Here is a 16,252-nt window from a genome sequence, read left to right as displayed (position 1 = left end):
GGGGCAACTGGGAAGCGGGGAGCCGAAGTCAGGGTCTAAGGGCTTCTCTGGTGGAAGCATTTTACCTCTAGCTGCCCCCCACCCCAACAGTCCCATCCTCTTGTTGTAAAGTACCAGTGAGACATCTCAGGACTCTGGTCTGAATGTCCCTCCCCCACGTGACCTCCTTCCCCAGGAGAAGGGGCATCTGCGTGTGGAGGTCGCAGCACACACCCCTGTCTGTCGGCATCACCACCACCACCACCACCACCATCATCATCATCATCATCATAGCAGCAGCAATGCTGGCTGACTTTTATTAAGCACTTATCAGGGCTTTAAATCATTATCTTGTTTCATTCTCACAGCCACCCTGAATAGAGATGCTCGAGATGCTCTAAGCATCACCTCCAATTAAGGGATGATGAACACGGAGGTCCTGAATGACAAGTGACTTGGCGAAGGAGAGAGTGGCGTGGACATATATACACTACCAAACATAAAATAGATAGCTAGTGAGAAGCAGCCACATAGCACAGGGAGATCAGCTCGGTGCTTTGTGACCACCTAGAGGGGTGGGATAGGGAGGGTGGGAGGGAGACGCAAGAGGGAGGGGATATGGGTATATCTGTATATGTATAACTGATTCACTTTGTTATAAAGAAGAAGCTAACACACCATTGTAGAGCAATTATACTCCAATAAAGATGTTAAGAAAAAAAGAACAACAATTAAAATTCAAAGCCGCATCTCCAGACTCCAGATAGAATGCTCACTTATCACACCATTTTGCTTCCCTGCCCCACTCACCAAAATTCAAGGCAACTGATTTGTAATAAAGCTCTATATAAATCCTGGAAAAAAAAAAAGAAGGATTGGGTGTAGGGCTAGGGTTGAAGTCTGGGGTTCTCAAAGCCTGTGGGTTCCCGTATATCACGCCTCCTTTAGCTTCCTGTGTGCTAAGTGCTTTGCAAACCTCATTGCTTCGTTCAATCAACAAATATTTGTGGAGCACCTACTGCGCCCCTGGCTCTGGGCCCGCGCTGGGATGTTATAGTGAACAGAACAGACAGAACTCACTACCCTGTGGAGTTTATATTTAGGGGAGGAGGGCACACAATGAGCAGGGTAAGTGCAATATTATCTCCTCTGGTGATAAATATTATGGAGGAAAATAAGTCAGGAGACGGGGATATAGGGAGGACTGGGATTAGGGTGGGTTGCAGTCTTGGGTGGGGGTGATCAGTAAAGGCTTCTCTGAGAAGGTGATATCTCAGTAAAGAACTTATTCTCTCACTTCCTTCAGCTACTGGGGGCAAAACATTTCAGGCAGAAGTCACAATCAGTGTAAAGGTCCTGAGGCAGAAAGGTGCCTGGTATGTTCAAGAGGCTAATGTGACTTTAGCTGAGTGAGCAAGGAGAAGGCTGCTAGGAAGTGAAGGTCAGGGAGATATGGGGGAAGGGGCATAGCTGGAACTCAGAGGCCACAGTGAGGACTTTGGTGAGATAGGAGCCCTGGGATGGCTTTGAGCGAGGAGGATGGTGGCCCGACTCACTGAGCGGAATCTCAACAACTCTGAGCCCACTGCTGCAGGGTTGCTATCCCCGCTGTACTGGAGGGTTGTCCCTGCTCATCTCCGGCCTTGCGTTTCTCTGTTTGTGTGACAGCAGTCGGTTTAGATCAGAGTTTCTTAACTTTGAGGCTCCTGGTTGGGTTTCGATGTTGGGTGAATTTGATGCATTTTTGGGGGGGGGAAAGCTCCACAGCTTCTAACACATTGCCAAAGGGGTCTGCGAGGAATCTATAAAGTGTTCATAGCAGTCTTGTTCATAAGAGCAACCAATTGGAAACGATCTAAATATCCATCAAAAGGAGAATAGCTAAATACACTATGAAATACCGTGTGGCTCTGGGAAATCATGAGACAGCACTTTCACTTTCAGGAATTTATACTAAGGATATACTCAAATGTGTGAAATGATGTATGTCCAGGAAGAGCAGCCAACTGGAAAAAACCCATATGTCCATCACTAGGGGATTGGTTGAATAAAGGCTGTTCTCTCCATGTAGTGGAATATATACATGCAGCTGTGAAAAAATGAGGAAGCTGCCTTTATCCTGAAATACTAAGGTCTCCAAGTACTTTGTTAAGTAGAAAAACAAAACAAAACCGTTTGCAGAGTTGCAGGGTAATATGCGTAGACTGCCACCCCTTGTGTTTAAAAAGAATAAAAAAGAAAATATATGCATTTACTTGTAACTCACTAGGAAACTGATCACCGTGTGGCTGCCTCTGGGGGTGAAAAGGGAGATGTCTGTACTTTTAAAATTATATACCATGAGACTGTATTACTGATTCAAAAACGAAATAAAATTACAATGTAAAAGGGAGAGGTTTGGACCCAGAAAAGATTAAGGGAGAATGCTTGCTTTGTTTCTGGGGTTTCCCCCAGTCTGAGATTGTGTGGTAAGGAGACATCTGTGAACCAGTCTGAGGAACTCACCTGGACCCGTGACTGGACCTGAGAATCACTCAGTCACAGCCACCTGGAGGTGGGACCCGGGGCTTGGAGGTGGGAAACACCCTGTCAGTGGGCTGAGGGCTCCGAGGTAGGAGCATTTCTAGAATTTACTTTTTTTTCTTTAACATATTTATTGAGATATAATTCACATATCATATTATACAATTCATCCATTTAAAGTGTACAACTCAATGGTTTTTAGTATATCATAGAGTTGTGCAACCATCACCACAATTAATTTTATAACATCTTCATTAACCCCAAAAGAAATCTATTAGCAACCACTTTCCATTACCCCTACCTCTCAGACCCTGGTAGCCACTAATCCACTTTCTGTCTCTATAGGTTTGCCTATCCTGGCTCTTTCCTATAAATGGAATCATACAATATTTGGTCTTTTGTGACTGGTCTCCTTCATGTAGCATAATGTCTTCAGGGTTTCTCTAGAATGTACTTAAAAAAGATTTTAAAAAAAATTTTTTTTACTTTTTATTTATTTATTTTTTTAAAATATTTGTTTTATTTATTTATTTTTGGCTGCGCTGGGTCTTTGTTGCCATGCACAGGCTTTCTCTAGCTGCGGCAAGTGGGGTCTACTCTTCGTTGCGGTGCATGGGCTTCTCATTGCCGTGGCTTCTCTTGTTGTGGAGCACAGGCTCTAGGCATGCGGGCTTCAGTAGTTATAGCACACGGGCTCAGTAGTTGTTGTGCACGGGCTTAGTTGCTCCGCGGCATGTGAGATCTTCCAGGACCAGGGCTCGAACCCGTGTCCCCTGCATTGGCAGGCAGATTCTTAACCATTACGCCACCAGGGAAGCCCTAGAATACACTTTTAAAATGCCCAGAGAGGGACTTCCCTGGCGGTCCAATGGTTAAGACTCCGCACTTCCACTGCAGAGGGCACAGGCTTGATCCCTGGTCAGGATCCCGCATGCCATATGACGCGGCCAAAAAATAAAATAAAATGCTCAGTTACTCCAGCAGGATGCATAGGGGTTGTCTCTGGCGTTGGGATGTGGGATCAGGTCGAGGACTCAGACTGAAGGTGGACCTTCCCCTTTCTGTGGCATGTACTTCTACATGACTTGTTGTTTCATAATAATGTATTCCTTATATTAAGGCTGATTAAAATGATAACACATATTCATTATAGAGAGTTTGGACATATAGATCAGCTCTAAACAAGATAAAAATCATCCTGTCCCCACACCTATAAACGCACAGAGATAACTTCTGAATATTTAAGGATTTGGGTAGGGTGCAGGAGAGGCAATTTCTGCACTGGGGAGCAGCAGTGTGTGTGTGTTGTGGAGGTGGTGTGGTCCAGGGATTTCCAAGATTCCACTTAAAGAGGTCGTGACTTTGATTTTCAGTTACTTGCTGTGAATGCCCTCCCCCTCCCCGCCTTCGTCTCTGTTTACTTATTGCAAGTTGGAACTATGCATTTATTTGGGGAATCATTTATTCATAAGCATTTTGCAGTAGATGCTCAACAGAAGGTAAGAGATAATGAAACAGACTCTATGACCCAGAAATAAATGTGTGTTTCATTTTTCAGTTATGTCACTCATGCAATCCTCAGTTATTAATCACCTACTGTGTGCCAGGCTCTGGCTAAGTCCTGGGGAGACAGAGATGAGTAAAGCCACCCTTCTTGGCTTCCCTAGGGACTTTCATGTGGCCTTTTCCAGGATCACTATCTAATTCAATAATTGTGATGATAATGATGATGGTAATGATCTAAAGTGGTGGTTAGGATTTCAGGCTGTGGGGTGAGGCAAACTGGATTCATGGCTCTGTGGCTTTGAGAACTGTGGTGCTCCGGGCACGAAGTCCATCTTCCCTGGGCCTCAGTGCCCTGTTCTACAAATGGATCCTAGCTGCGCCAACCGCAGGATTGTGATGGAGATGCACTGTGACAATGATGCAACGTGCTGCGTCTGGCCTGGTCCCATGTAAAGTGGTGGTGATCGCTGAGAGCTTAGCATTGACTCCACTCCCCCTTTGTCTGCAGTTCACTTAGCACCACTCCCAATGGAATCCTTCCAGCCACCAATGACTCAGGTACCACCACCTGCATTTTGCGGATGAGGAAACTGAAGGTGCAGTCAGCTAAGGAGGGAGTGAGGACACGGGCTTTCTCACTGTCTCACTCCCAGGTAGAAGGGGCCAGTGGGCTGCGGGTTGAGAGGAAGGAGTTCTTCTCCTTGACCCTCTCTCTCCCTTCCCTGGGAAAATCCAACAGGTGGTGGGGCCTCCGCTCTGGGGGGCCATTGTGTGGGGGGCCTGGGAGGGTCGGAGGGCCCAGTGTGTGTCTGGGAGAAGATGGATGCCTTCATTACCATGTGAATCCTGGGAAACTGCCTCCCAGGCTGGGTGGTGGGTGGGCGTGGGCCACGGGGCTGGGGGGCTGGGTGTTCTCAGGCCTGGACCACACAGCGGCTGGGAAGGGGGTCTGCGTGGAATCCTGAGGGACCCATTAAAAAAGATAATGGGGTTTCCCCTCTTGTTTAATTTCTTATTTTAGGACATCTCCATCCTGTGGGGCTTAAAAGAGACACAGATTGAAAACAAAAAGTTTTTTTGTTTTTTTTTTTTTCCCCCTCTCAGTTGCAACTTTCCCATTGATGTGCTGCATATCTGGGCCTGAACAGTTAGAGTAGGAGACTTTCACAGCATAAAGCACAAATCAGCGTCTCTGTGGGGGCATTTCCCAGTGCTGTTCCCTGAATGGCTTTTTCATTCATGGAAAGTATGTCCTAGGTAAATCCAGGGTGATTAGCAAAGAGTTGCTGAGCAAATTGGGAGAAGCAGGTTTTAGGCTTAAAAAACAAGGTGTCATCAATTTGACTGGAGCAGTAAGGACTGGCCAGCATTTGGACAGAAGGCCGGCGGTAGAGAGAGAATAAGTTAATCAGAATCAAAACAGCACCCGGTGACTGGGTGTCCTCATCTGTAAAATGGGGCTGAGGCTTTGGAAGGACCCAGGCAGAGGGGAGCACAGACCATAGCACGAGACCTGGAACACAGACCTACTCACACACGAGGGCAGAAAGTAGGTGGATCAGCGCACGTTCACCAGCTCGAACCAGCAGAGCCTTTCCGCAAACCCCTTCCCACAGTCACACGGGATTGTCCTCTCTTGCTCTCTCACACACACACCAATGCAGGCCCTGGCTCACAAGCGTTCTCACAAACACACACTCTTAAACACGTCAAGATAGATCCAGACGCATAAGCATGAGTTCACAACCACCACCAGGTAGAAACACATCTGCAGCTGTGCCCCACGTAAGTTTTCCACATCCTCACGCTTACCCACACACTTCTACAAACCCCAAACTCACACAGATTCCACAAGAACACACACTCTTTCACCCTCACACACAGGTATAGTCGCACAGAGAACCTCTCAAGCAGAAAGGGGCCTGGCCCCTCCCCCCAGCTCCACATCATGGCAGCTGGCTTGCCGGCCTTGGCCCCTGGGTTTTCTCTACTCTCCCCCCAACCCCATCCCCCACGCCCCACGCCCCATCACACTTTTGACGCATGTGTCTTGTGTGCCTCCACCTCCCCTCCCCACTCCAGGGCCCCAGCTGGACCCTAGGGTAGCCTGAGTGGGGGTGGGCATGCAGCTCTTAGCAGCAAGGGGGGTGCCTACTTGCGGGGCACGGGCACATGGAGAGGCCCAGAATGCAGTGCCGAGGGCTGGGCCTTCTCTTGGTCCCCTCTGCCGCCGCCCACCCTCCCCAATAGCTTGTCTCAGGAGGGCAAGGGTCTGGGCCCCTCCACAGGAGGGCAGGGTGCAGTGGGGAGGAAGGGCCCATCACTGACCCCAGCGGGCCTCATCCGCCTCTCAGGCGTCCGCCTTCACATGCAGATGGCTTATTTGTCTCACCTGGCCTGCCTTAAAATGACAAAGAGGTTGGATGCTGTCTGGGTATTACAGAAGAGGATACCTGACCAAAGTGAGAAGGGGAAGATTGTCAACTACGGAAACAAAAGAGATGTCAAAATAGTTTGCACTATAGATATTATTTGTGCTAAAAAATACATAATAGAAAATAACCCTGAAATCTATGTTTAGCTGTTAACAGCAGTAATCTCTGGGTGGCAGGAATACGCTGTTTTATTTTCCCATTTTTTTAAACACATATTCTAATTTTCTACAAGGCATGGATGTAACTTCTAGATAATAAAAGGTTTTTGTAAATGAATTTTGAATGACATGAAAAATGACAAGGGGGTGGTGGCCTCATGTGAACTCAGAGCTGGGGAAGCTCGTGGTTGCTGTGTGGGCAGCTCCCTTCTCTGTGCCTTTATTTCCTCATCTGTATGATGGAGACTTACCACATGGAGGATGTAAACACTTGGGATGGTGCTTGGCACACACTAAATGCTCAATAATGGCGCTGCTGTTCTTCTTCGGCCATGGCTCAAGGGCCCAGCCACTCCGCGGCATGTGGGATCCTCCCGGACCGGGGCACGAACCGTGTCCCCTGCATCGGCAGGCGGACCCTCAACCACTGCGCCACCAGGGAAGCCCCATCCATGAAGGTTTCTGTTCACACTGCCCAGTACATGTTGGACACCTCCTGGGTGCCTGCAAGGACGAGTGTGCACGAGGCCCCTAGGCTGGAGCACATGCAGGTTCACACACATATAGGTCTGCCGTGCACTTATGTGTGCCTTGGGCACACCCAAAGCTTGCACATTGCACTAAGAGCACTGCACTCCCATGGGGGCATCAGGCATATGCACAAGTGCCTGCAAACAAGATCACAGGCCCTTCCCTCTGAGCACACGCTGGGGTGGAGGAAATGCTGTTTCAATCAGTTATCTACACCAGCATGCTCTCATCCCTTAGTTCCCTTCAGCTCAAAGCTGCTGGGAATTTAGGCTTCTTTCCTGGCACCAGACTAGACTCAGGGCCCCTTCAGGGGTCTTAGGACATTTTTAAGGGTGGGAGTGGTATGGGTTGAACAACCTCCAAGGAAGAGGAAATTGGTAAGTAGAGTTGGGACACGTGGGTTCATGGCCCTGCCATGCTGCTGAGGGATATCTGGATGACCGTGGGTCCACTCTCTGGCCTGCTTTGATTTCTCAATCTCTCTTGTTCATCTGCCCCCGGGGCCCTTGCCCTTTTATCACTCAGCGCATCACTATCACTGACCTGGGGCCCCATCCTTGGCTTCCAGGCCTTCCCAATTTTAACGCTTAGAAAGGACTATGTCACTCCCCGGCTCAGAATCCTTCCTTTGCTTCCAACGCCTCCAGAATGAAGCCAAAGCTCCACGGCCTGGCCTTGTGAGATCTGCTCGCCTTTCCTTACCTCTCACTCTTTTCCACTTTGCTGGCCTCTTCCCTCTACTCAGACAGGGATCCTCTCTTGGAAACAGTAATGAAGGCTAAATGAGCTTCCTTTCCTCACTCCTCTGTTTTTAATTTCGAGTCCGACAGATTTGTGTTCAAATCTCATCTTTGCCATTTCCCAGCTCCTTGTGACTCAGAAAGGTTTTGGACCCTTTCTGAGTTTAAGGGGCTTCCTTTGACAGTTGGAGATAATAGCTGATACTTCTTTTTGCCAGGGATGGATTTATTTTTATTTTCAATTGTATTTGTCTTTGAAAAATTCAAAAATTAAAGAATACAAAGTATACAAAAGATTACATGTACAGTAAAAATTTCCTTCCAAGCCACCTTCATATTTTTCTTGTCAAATTTACCCAAATTAGTATCTCTTTTTACACATCTTGTAGACTCTTCCATACATGTAATCGATTGGGGACCTGCTGTTTGTGCTTTCCATGGATTATTTCCATGGATTATTTCAATTAAATCCTCACAGCCACCCGTGGGGCAGACGAGGAAACTGAGGCTCAGGTACCGGAAGCTGCTTGCCTGAACCCACGCTGTGGGTAAGCAGCAGACCCAAGGCAATGTGAGTGTGTCCATTTATGAAGTGCTTTCTATGTGCCAGTCCCCTAGGATTGTCCTAGACCTGGGACATTCAACAAGTCATTCAACAAATACTGAGTGCCACTCTTTAGGTCACTGGGCCAGATGCTAGGTTACAACGGTGGGGAGGAAAGCAAAGGCTCAGCCCTCCCAGAGTTTTATCTCAGTGGAGATGGCCCATCGCTGTTGCCCCATTTTCTGGGTAAGAAAACCAAGGAACAGAAGGGAAAGAAACTGACCTGAGGTCACACAGTGATAAGAAAAGAGCTGGGATAAGCAGACGCATTTTACTGGTGGGGAAACCGGGGGATAGAAAAGAGAAGTGACTTGCCCAAGGAAACCCTGATATGTAGGCGGCTGAGTCGGCATTCCACGGCTTACAGGGTCTTGGCCGCGCCTGCGCCTGACCCCTCCCCTCAGGGGCCGGGGCCACTTCGGCCCCGCCTCGCCACTCGCGTCCGCCTTCCTGGCAGCCCTGGCGGCTGTTTCCTGCCTGCGTAGCTGGGCGGGCGGCCGGCCCATCTGGCGGCCCCAGCCGGGCGGCGCGGGGAGGCGGCCCAGACTCGCTGGAGCCAAGCGCCGGCCCGGGCCCCCCTGCCCGCCTGGAGAGACCAGGTGTGGCCGCGGCGGGGGTGGGGGTGGTGCCTTCCTTCCCGCTCGGCCCTTCCTGACGCACCCGGGCAGGATGCTGCCTCCTCCCCAACCTCCGCCTCCCACGACCCGGCCTGGAACGTGGAGGGAATCCTAGCGGTGGGAGAGCCGGGTGGGCAGGGAGCAGCAGGCCCCGCCTCTGGTCTCCACTCCTTATGAGACCCCGGGCAAGTCTTGCCCTTTTTTTGGCGTGGGGCCGGTGGCACCTTTCCTGCCTGAGGTCTTGACATTATCATTGACTTGACATTATCCATTTGTTCAGCCGTTTCAAGTCTGTTTCCCTGATCACAAGGTCAGCTGGGGAACCCGCGCTTGCCCTGTGTTCCCTGCTGTGTCTAGCGGCTTGACCGATGCCCAGCTCATAGATGGTGCTGAAGCCCCAAAAGGGCATCTCAGGGCTTTACTCCCAGATTTGGAGCCACCCAGGAGGGTCTTACCCATTTCACAGCTGAGGAAACAGGACAGAGTGGGTAGGCCTGCCCGTCACATTGTGGTAGGCAGCCCTGCTGTCAGACGCTGACCCTCTCCTCCAACACCACCACAAGACCGGAACCCGGAATTTAGCATCCTGACTTGCAACACCACCACCTGTGGTGAATATCATGATTCTGGAAGCCAGGCACCCTGGGTTCAAATCCTCCCCTTGGGCACTTAAATGTCTCTCTGCTTCAATTTCCTTTACCTGTAAAAATGATAGTACCTACCTCACAGGGCTGTTATATCGATTACATAAATATTTCTAAAATACATAGCATAATGCTAGACACGTGAAATACAAATGAAATAATGTACTGGAGCTCTCGGCAGGGCTGGCCTCCCTTCCCCTACATTAGACCCCTCCCACCTACCATAGTCAAGGGAGACTGAGGCCACAGAGAGGGGCACCTAACAAATCAGGGGCAGAATATGGGGGCTTTGGAGCAGTTTCCTAAGAACCCACTCCCACTCCAGGGTGAGGCTGGCACTAGGCCCACCCAGGGCCGTGCCCACCCTCCCCTCCGGCGTGCGGACCCAATCCGCGCCCGGCCTGGTGCCATTTTTCCATGGGACTCTGGCTGTGGCGGTTCACATCTGGAGTCTAGACTCGGAGGCTCTGCGGGCCGGGCCTACCGCCCGGGCTGGGCCACCGCTGCCCGCTGTTTGCTCAGCTGAAGCTGGTTAATTGGAATTAGAGTGGCCTCTGCGGTGCCGGCTGGCCGGCGGGCCCTGGCCGGCCACTGCCGAGGTCTGTGGAACATCTGGCCGGGCCAGGACGGCCATTAGGTGGCAGGCGCCCGGCGCCACGGCCACCTCAGCCTCCGCCGGGGGCCGGCGGTGACTCAATGAGGCCTTTGTGGGCTCCGGGCTGCAGAACCAACCGTGCTGTGTGCCTGGGCTGCCTGCCCCATCTTCCGCCCTCAGAGTGGCCTTGTTCCAGGACCACACGGCCTCCCCTCTGGAGGCGGCTGGAGTCGGCAGAGATACGAGAAGTCCCTGAAAGGGACCCCCTGGACTGGGAGAGGCTTTTGAGATTTCCTACCCCTCCTTTCCAGAAGGCCCAGAGAAGCTGGTAGGGATCAGGCCCAAGGGTCTGCAGAGGAGTTGCAAAGTCCTTAGGAACTCTGGAATTTGATTCAGATGGCTCAAGGTCAAATCCATATCTATTAGGTAATCTGCCTCAACTCTCTCACTTGTGCAATGGGGCTTATACTAGCACCCACAGCCTGAGCGTGAGAATTAAGTGAAATCCTGTATTGAGGTGCTCGGTACATGTAACAGCTCCCCTTCTCTGCTCCTACCTGTGCTTTAGCTCCAAACTGTCTGGCATCCCCTGTCATCTTCAGCCTTTAAACCTGAAGGTCAGGCAAGAGAGATCTCTGGGTGGGGTGCTGAAGGTCCGAGTCTCGGGCCAGCGGCCACCCTCCCCCACATCAGTTTCTCCACCCAGTGACCCCACCCTAAGCAGGCAGATGAGGGCTGTGCTCACCCCTGGCTTGGTCCACTGGTGGTTCTCCTACAGGCCAGGGCTGCTGTCTTCAGCAAACCTTGGAGAAACCCTAGCTATGGGATCTCCAGCTATCGGGCCTGGATGGCCTCTCAGAAGCACTGGGCCCAGTCCCTCCACCCCCACCCCACAGCCTCTCCAGGGGCCCTGGGGGCGGCTCCTAGAATCAGGATCTTTCTGGCCGTCTAGTAGTCGTTTTGGGAAGAATCTCAGGAATGGGCAGAATGGGAGCGGTGGGGCCTTCATCTCTAGGGCAACCTAGCGTCCAAGTGCTCTCCAGCTGAAGCCATGGGGACATCAGGATCACAGAGGATGACTTCTGCCATCTTGGGAATAAAATCCAAACTTTTTCCTGGGGCTCACACGGCCCTGCCCATTTCCCTGGCTTTGCAGATAATGATCCCCTTGCTGAGTCAGGTCAGCCTTTTGGTACCACGGCCTCCTCCCTGCAAACCTTTCCGCCTGTAGGTAATGCATCCAGCACCTGTCCACACCCTCACTGCCCCCAAGTATTGGGAGCAGCGTGGCAGGAAAACTGGATGGCAGGGGAGAGGGCTCGAGGGCCCCCTCTTCTGGCCAGAGGGTATCCTGGGGGCGCTGAGCTGGCATACTGGCCAGGCGCTGGGTGGGCATACAGGAAGGAGGGGCCCAGAGGTCAGGGCCTCAACACAGGTTGCGACGGTCCACAGTCCCCTTCCTTACAGAAAAGTCCCTGGGTGGGAAGGTGAGACCTAGTAAACCCATTGTAAGATACTGGGTAAGAACCTTCCAGAAGCACAGTGGACTGCCCGGGCAATGGGATGAGTTTTTAATGTGAGGCAAAGTCAGTCCACAATACAAAAGTCTAAAAATCAGACCCACTTTTCCCACCTGGCACCTGGGGGGGTGGGGGCAGTTGGGGGCTTCCTTTGCGGGCAGGGATGGGGAGAGGCAGAGCGAGGCCAGAGATGGGGGAGAGGGAACCAGGCCCCGGAGGCCCTGTTGGAGGGAGCCTGCTGCCCCTGCCCCTCTCCTGGAGCTGCCGTTCCCCTTCAGCAGGACTGCGGCCGTGCGGGCCCGTGTGTCTGGCCCTCAGAGGGTCAGGCACCAGCCGCATCATTTCTCCTTCTTCTCCAGCCCCTTCGATGTCGAGGCCTCTGTTCCCTCTTTGGATTCTGTCACTGCTGCTGGATCCTTTGGATTTGACTCCTCATAACTGACCAAAAGAACAAAACAACAACGACGACACATTTAGAGGAGGGAAGAGCAGAATCGTTGTGCCCCACCTCCCACCATCGCGGGGAAACCCCTGGGCGCGCACATCCTTGGCCCAGCACCTTCCAGGACTTGGCCCGGCCCCACTGTGCGCCCTCCTCAGACAGGCTGCCTGCTCCGCTTTCTCTGTGCCTGGTGGTGCCAAGAGGTGGCAAGGGCAGCGGCAAACGGGAGAGGTTGGACTTGGGCTTGTGAAGGCCAATTTTAAGCTTCTTGAACCTTCCACTGGAGAGAATGGGGGAAAAAAGGGGCAGCCAGGATGAGGCTACGGGAGATGCGCTGCCTCCCAGGGCACACGGCAGGAGTCAAACAGTTCAGCCCCAGGGGTGCGGGCAGGCAGGGGGCTGCTCTGCTGGCAAGGGGCAGGGTGCCACTCTCCCAGGCGGACACCCTGCTTAACTCTTACTATGGGCTCCACTTACTGAGCAAGTGAGCTCACGCCAAGGACAACACTCACATTTCCTTACCAGATCAACCACACAAGGCAGGCACGTGCCCACTTACAGATGGACAGAGAGGTTTCTGAGAGAGGAAAGTGACTTGCCCAAGGCTATATGTATACGGTATACGGAGAGTGGTAACGGTGTCTACTGCTGCATGACAAGGGCTGCTGACACCCACTCTCACATGAGTCCCACCGTACTGGTGAGGACACCAGGGTTCTGAGGCCCTGCTCCCCCACCCTGCGGCTGGGCACCGTGACTGCCTGGTGGTGGTGGAGGAGCTGCCTCTTGCCGCCTGTCCCTGGCAAACCTCCCTGCCCTGTACACTGGAGCTGGGGTGTCTGCCCTACCTTGGGCCCCAGGGCAGTGGGGGGAAGTGGGCAGGTGGGCACCCGCTGGGCATTACATGGCGCTGGGATTCTGCGGGCGCCGGCGGCGAGGGCCAGCTAGCTTCTGCTGCATGGAGTCCGCCAGGCTGGCTGGGGAGCCCGAGACTGTGGGGAAGTGGGTGAGCCTCGGGGTATGAGGCAGGATTTCCGCTGAGGACTCGTAGCTGTGTGAGAGACAGACAGAGAGACAGAAAAAAGAGATGGAGAGGAAGAGACTAAGGGAGGACAGAGACTTCTCTTCCAAGGAGCAGGGAGCAGAACTGGGTCTTATTTTATCTATCTCTGCACTTTCAGGCTCTGTGGAAAGAAGCCAGTGTTACTTGGAGAACAAAGAGAAAAAGATGCACCTACATAGGGGGACACTCTGCAGAAGAACTAGGATGCCCTAGATGTATACGTGCTGCTGCGGAAACATCTCTCAGATACACCCTTGTGGGAAAAATCAAGATGTAGAATGCTCCGAGAGTGCCACCATCTACACAAGAATGTGTACACACATATGTGCTTTTAGGTGCAGAGATGTCTCTGAACGTCCAGGGACAGAGCTGGCCTCTGGGGGTGGCTGAGGTCTGAGGGGTTGTCCCTCTCATGCTATGGAATTTTTTTTTTCATGCTGTGGAATTTTGACCGATGTGCATGTGTTACCTATTTAAAAAGAAGTAAATGAATTTTTAAAAAAAAGGGAGAGTGCCAATAAAAAGAAAAGTAAAACCAAAGGTAAGGTGGAGAATTAGGGAGAGAGATGGGCAGAAAGAGAAGAGAGAGACCATTTGCTTTATCACCTCAATCTAAGAACCTCCTGGGGAGTGGGGGACAGAAAGGTGGGGCGCCCATGTGGGCGAACATTTAGAGAAACAAAGCACCAAGTGGTTAAAGGCAGGCACCCTCTGTCCTGGCTGGGGAGGTGGCCCCGAGTGGGGGCTGGGAGCCGAGGGTGAGGGTAGGGACTGAGCTCAGGGCTCAGGTCCACCCCTGCCCCCAGAGCTCCCCCAGATCTGCCCCCAGCCTTGCCTCAGAGGCCACAGGGCTCTGCCAGGCCGGGAGCCACGAGCAGGCAGGTTGGGAGCCTGGGGCTCCTAGGAAGGGCAGAGGCAGGTACGGGGGAGGGGTGAGTCACAGGTCCCCCTGCAGGCAGCCAGGTGCGCAGAAGGCTCGGCCAGGCAAGTGGAGCTGGTGGGAGGCCCGAGTGGGCAGCTTCAGTTGCAGCCGGCAGCTATTTCTGGGTCCCTGGCGGGCGGGGTCAGTGCTGCTGGGGAGCAGACACCTGTCGGAGTCATGCAGGCCTCGGGGTCAGGGTGGGGCTGATCATCGGTGTGGCAGGTGTGCGGATGGCCATGGGCAAGGGGTATATGTGCGACTGAGACAGAGAGAAAGCAGCTAGCTGTGGGTTACAGCCACAGAGGCGACTGGATGGGGATTGACACCTGACTTCTAACAGGGCATTTCCATCACACTAGGGTCCCCTCTATTACTCACATGTAGAAACTGAGGCCGGAGGAGGGGAAGGACACGCCTGAAGTCACATGGCAGCAGAGTCAGGAATGGGAACGCAGGGTTCCCCACAGTGGGGCCGTCTGGGGGGGAATCTACACCAGCCAGTTCCTTCTCAAGACTCAGCTGGCATCTGGGTGTGGGGGCTGCCTCGAGAGCCCCAAGGCCTTGCCTTCCCCTGGCTCCTGGCCCCCAGGAGGGTTCTGCTGGTGCCCACGGGTCTGGCACCCATGTGCTGGTGGAAAGGGCGAGGGGTGAGGCCGGTGGTGGGAACAGTGCTCCCCTGGAGACATGTACCAACAGCCCTGGCAGGCTCCACTAGCTGCCTGCAGGTGCACCTGTGCCCCCTGCCGCCTCTTACCTGAACATCTCTGTCACTTCTCCCTTGGCCAGTGCCACCAGGACAGGAAAGCCGATGCAGGCGGGGACCAGGTACAGGAGCGCAGGCTGAGAGAGAACACAGGCTGGTGAGGCAGTGATGGGCAGGGCACACGCTCAGGGCTGTGCCCATCACCCCAACCCTCTCCCGGTGTGACTGAGGGACACTGACTGCCCAGGTTCACAGAGCAAGTCAGTGGCTGGGCCCAAACCCAGGGCTCCTGACTCCAGACCAGGGCGGTTCTTCTCTGGGAGGGAACACAAGAAACCCAAAGAAACTCAAGTATGCAGGGCTTTAAGGGCGCCCATGAGTCTGGATGGCAGCATCCCAACTGCCCAGGACATCAGGTTCAAACTTGCAACCTCCTGAGTTGGTCCTATTCCCAGAGACCCTGCTTGCCTAGGTCTGGGGCTGGAAGTCTGCACTTTTAACAACGCTCCAGGAGATGCTGTTAGAATGACAACGATTACGACATAGCTGCTATGGATGGAGTACTTTCTGTGGCCTGGATTGAGGTCATTGGCTCCACCGGGATTCATGCCCAGGTGGTCTGGGCCTGGAGCCTGTGAGGAAACGCCTGGCGAAGCTGGGTCTGGAGGACGGGACAGTTTCACTAACAGGCCCTGCTCCCAGAGTACCTACTGTGTGCACCGAGCTCAGCCTCTGGGGAGCGCTTCAGTCCATCCCCACACCCGCTGTGACCATCCTCCTTGTGTACGGAAGGAAGGCTGATGCTTCGGGAGGAGAGGGGGTAGCCCAGGCCTTGGAGGCCTAAATGGCAAACTGGAGGTTGAACTTGGGCACCCCCCAGACTCCAAAACCATTCTTCTCCTTGCAGCATCTGAAAGCTGGACCTCATGCTACCGATCAACCCTCCACGGCCCCCAATGCTCCCAGCAGCCTGAAGTCCCCATGAGATGTGACCCCTGCTTCCTTCTCCAACCTCACCTGCCCTGCCCTACTCTGGCCACACTGGCCTCATTTTGGTCCTCCTTGTCACCTGAAGCTACAGGACCTCTGCATGTACCATTTCTGGGATGTTCTCCCACCTGTGCCTAGGTTCCTCCTCCATCAGACCTCGGCTCAGCTGTTACTTCTGTGGGGCAGCCTTTGCTTGCATGGAGTCAGGCCCTCTTGCTGCATACTCTCAGCTCCCCCACTCCCCCTGCAATTCTTCACAACATTCTCTGGCAACTTGGAC

General features: G+C 53.0%; 1 protein-coding gene across 2 annotated transcripts in view; it reads right to left on the bottom strand.

Annotated features, from left to right (window-relative positions):
* Positions 1 to 11,889: 11,889 nt before the first annotated feature.
* Positions 11,890 to 16,252, bottom strand: part of HM13 (histocompatibility minor 13) — a 41,248-nt gene continuing 36,885 nt past the window's right edge. Inside the window, exons 11-13 of one of the 2 annotated variants that reach the window (XM_082670040.1) lie at positions 15,034 to 15,119; positions 13,199 to 13,345; positions 11,890 to 12,290 (exon numbers count right to left, since the gene is read on the bottom strand). In XM_082670040.1, the coding sequence (XP_082526166.1) occupies positions 12,191 to 12,290; positions 13,199 to 13,345; positions 15,034 to 15,119 (333 nt within the window). In that variant the 3' untranslated portion in view covers positions 11,890 to 12,190. The remainder of the gene's footprint in view (positions 12,291 to 13,198; positions 13,346 to 15,033; positions 15,120 to 16,252) is intronic. The other variant, XM_082670039.1, reaches the window with a different exon arrangement.

The sequence above is a fragment of the Grampus griseus genome (genome assembly GCF_964374135.1).
Source record: "Grampus griseus genome assembly, chromosome: 14".
NCBI classification, from domain to species: Eukaryota; Metazoa; Chordata; class Mammalia; order Artiodactyla; family Delphinidae; genus Grampus; species Grampus griseus.
Note: the sequence above shows the minus strand (reverse complement) of the source record. Positions and strands in the feature narration are given on the sequence as shown.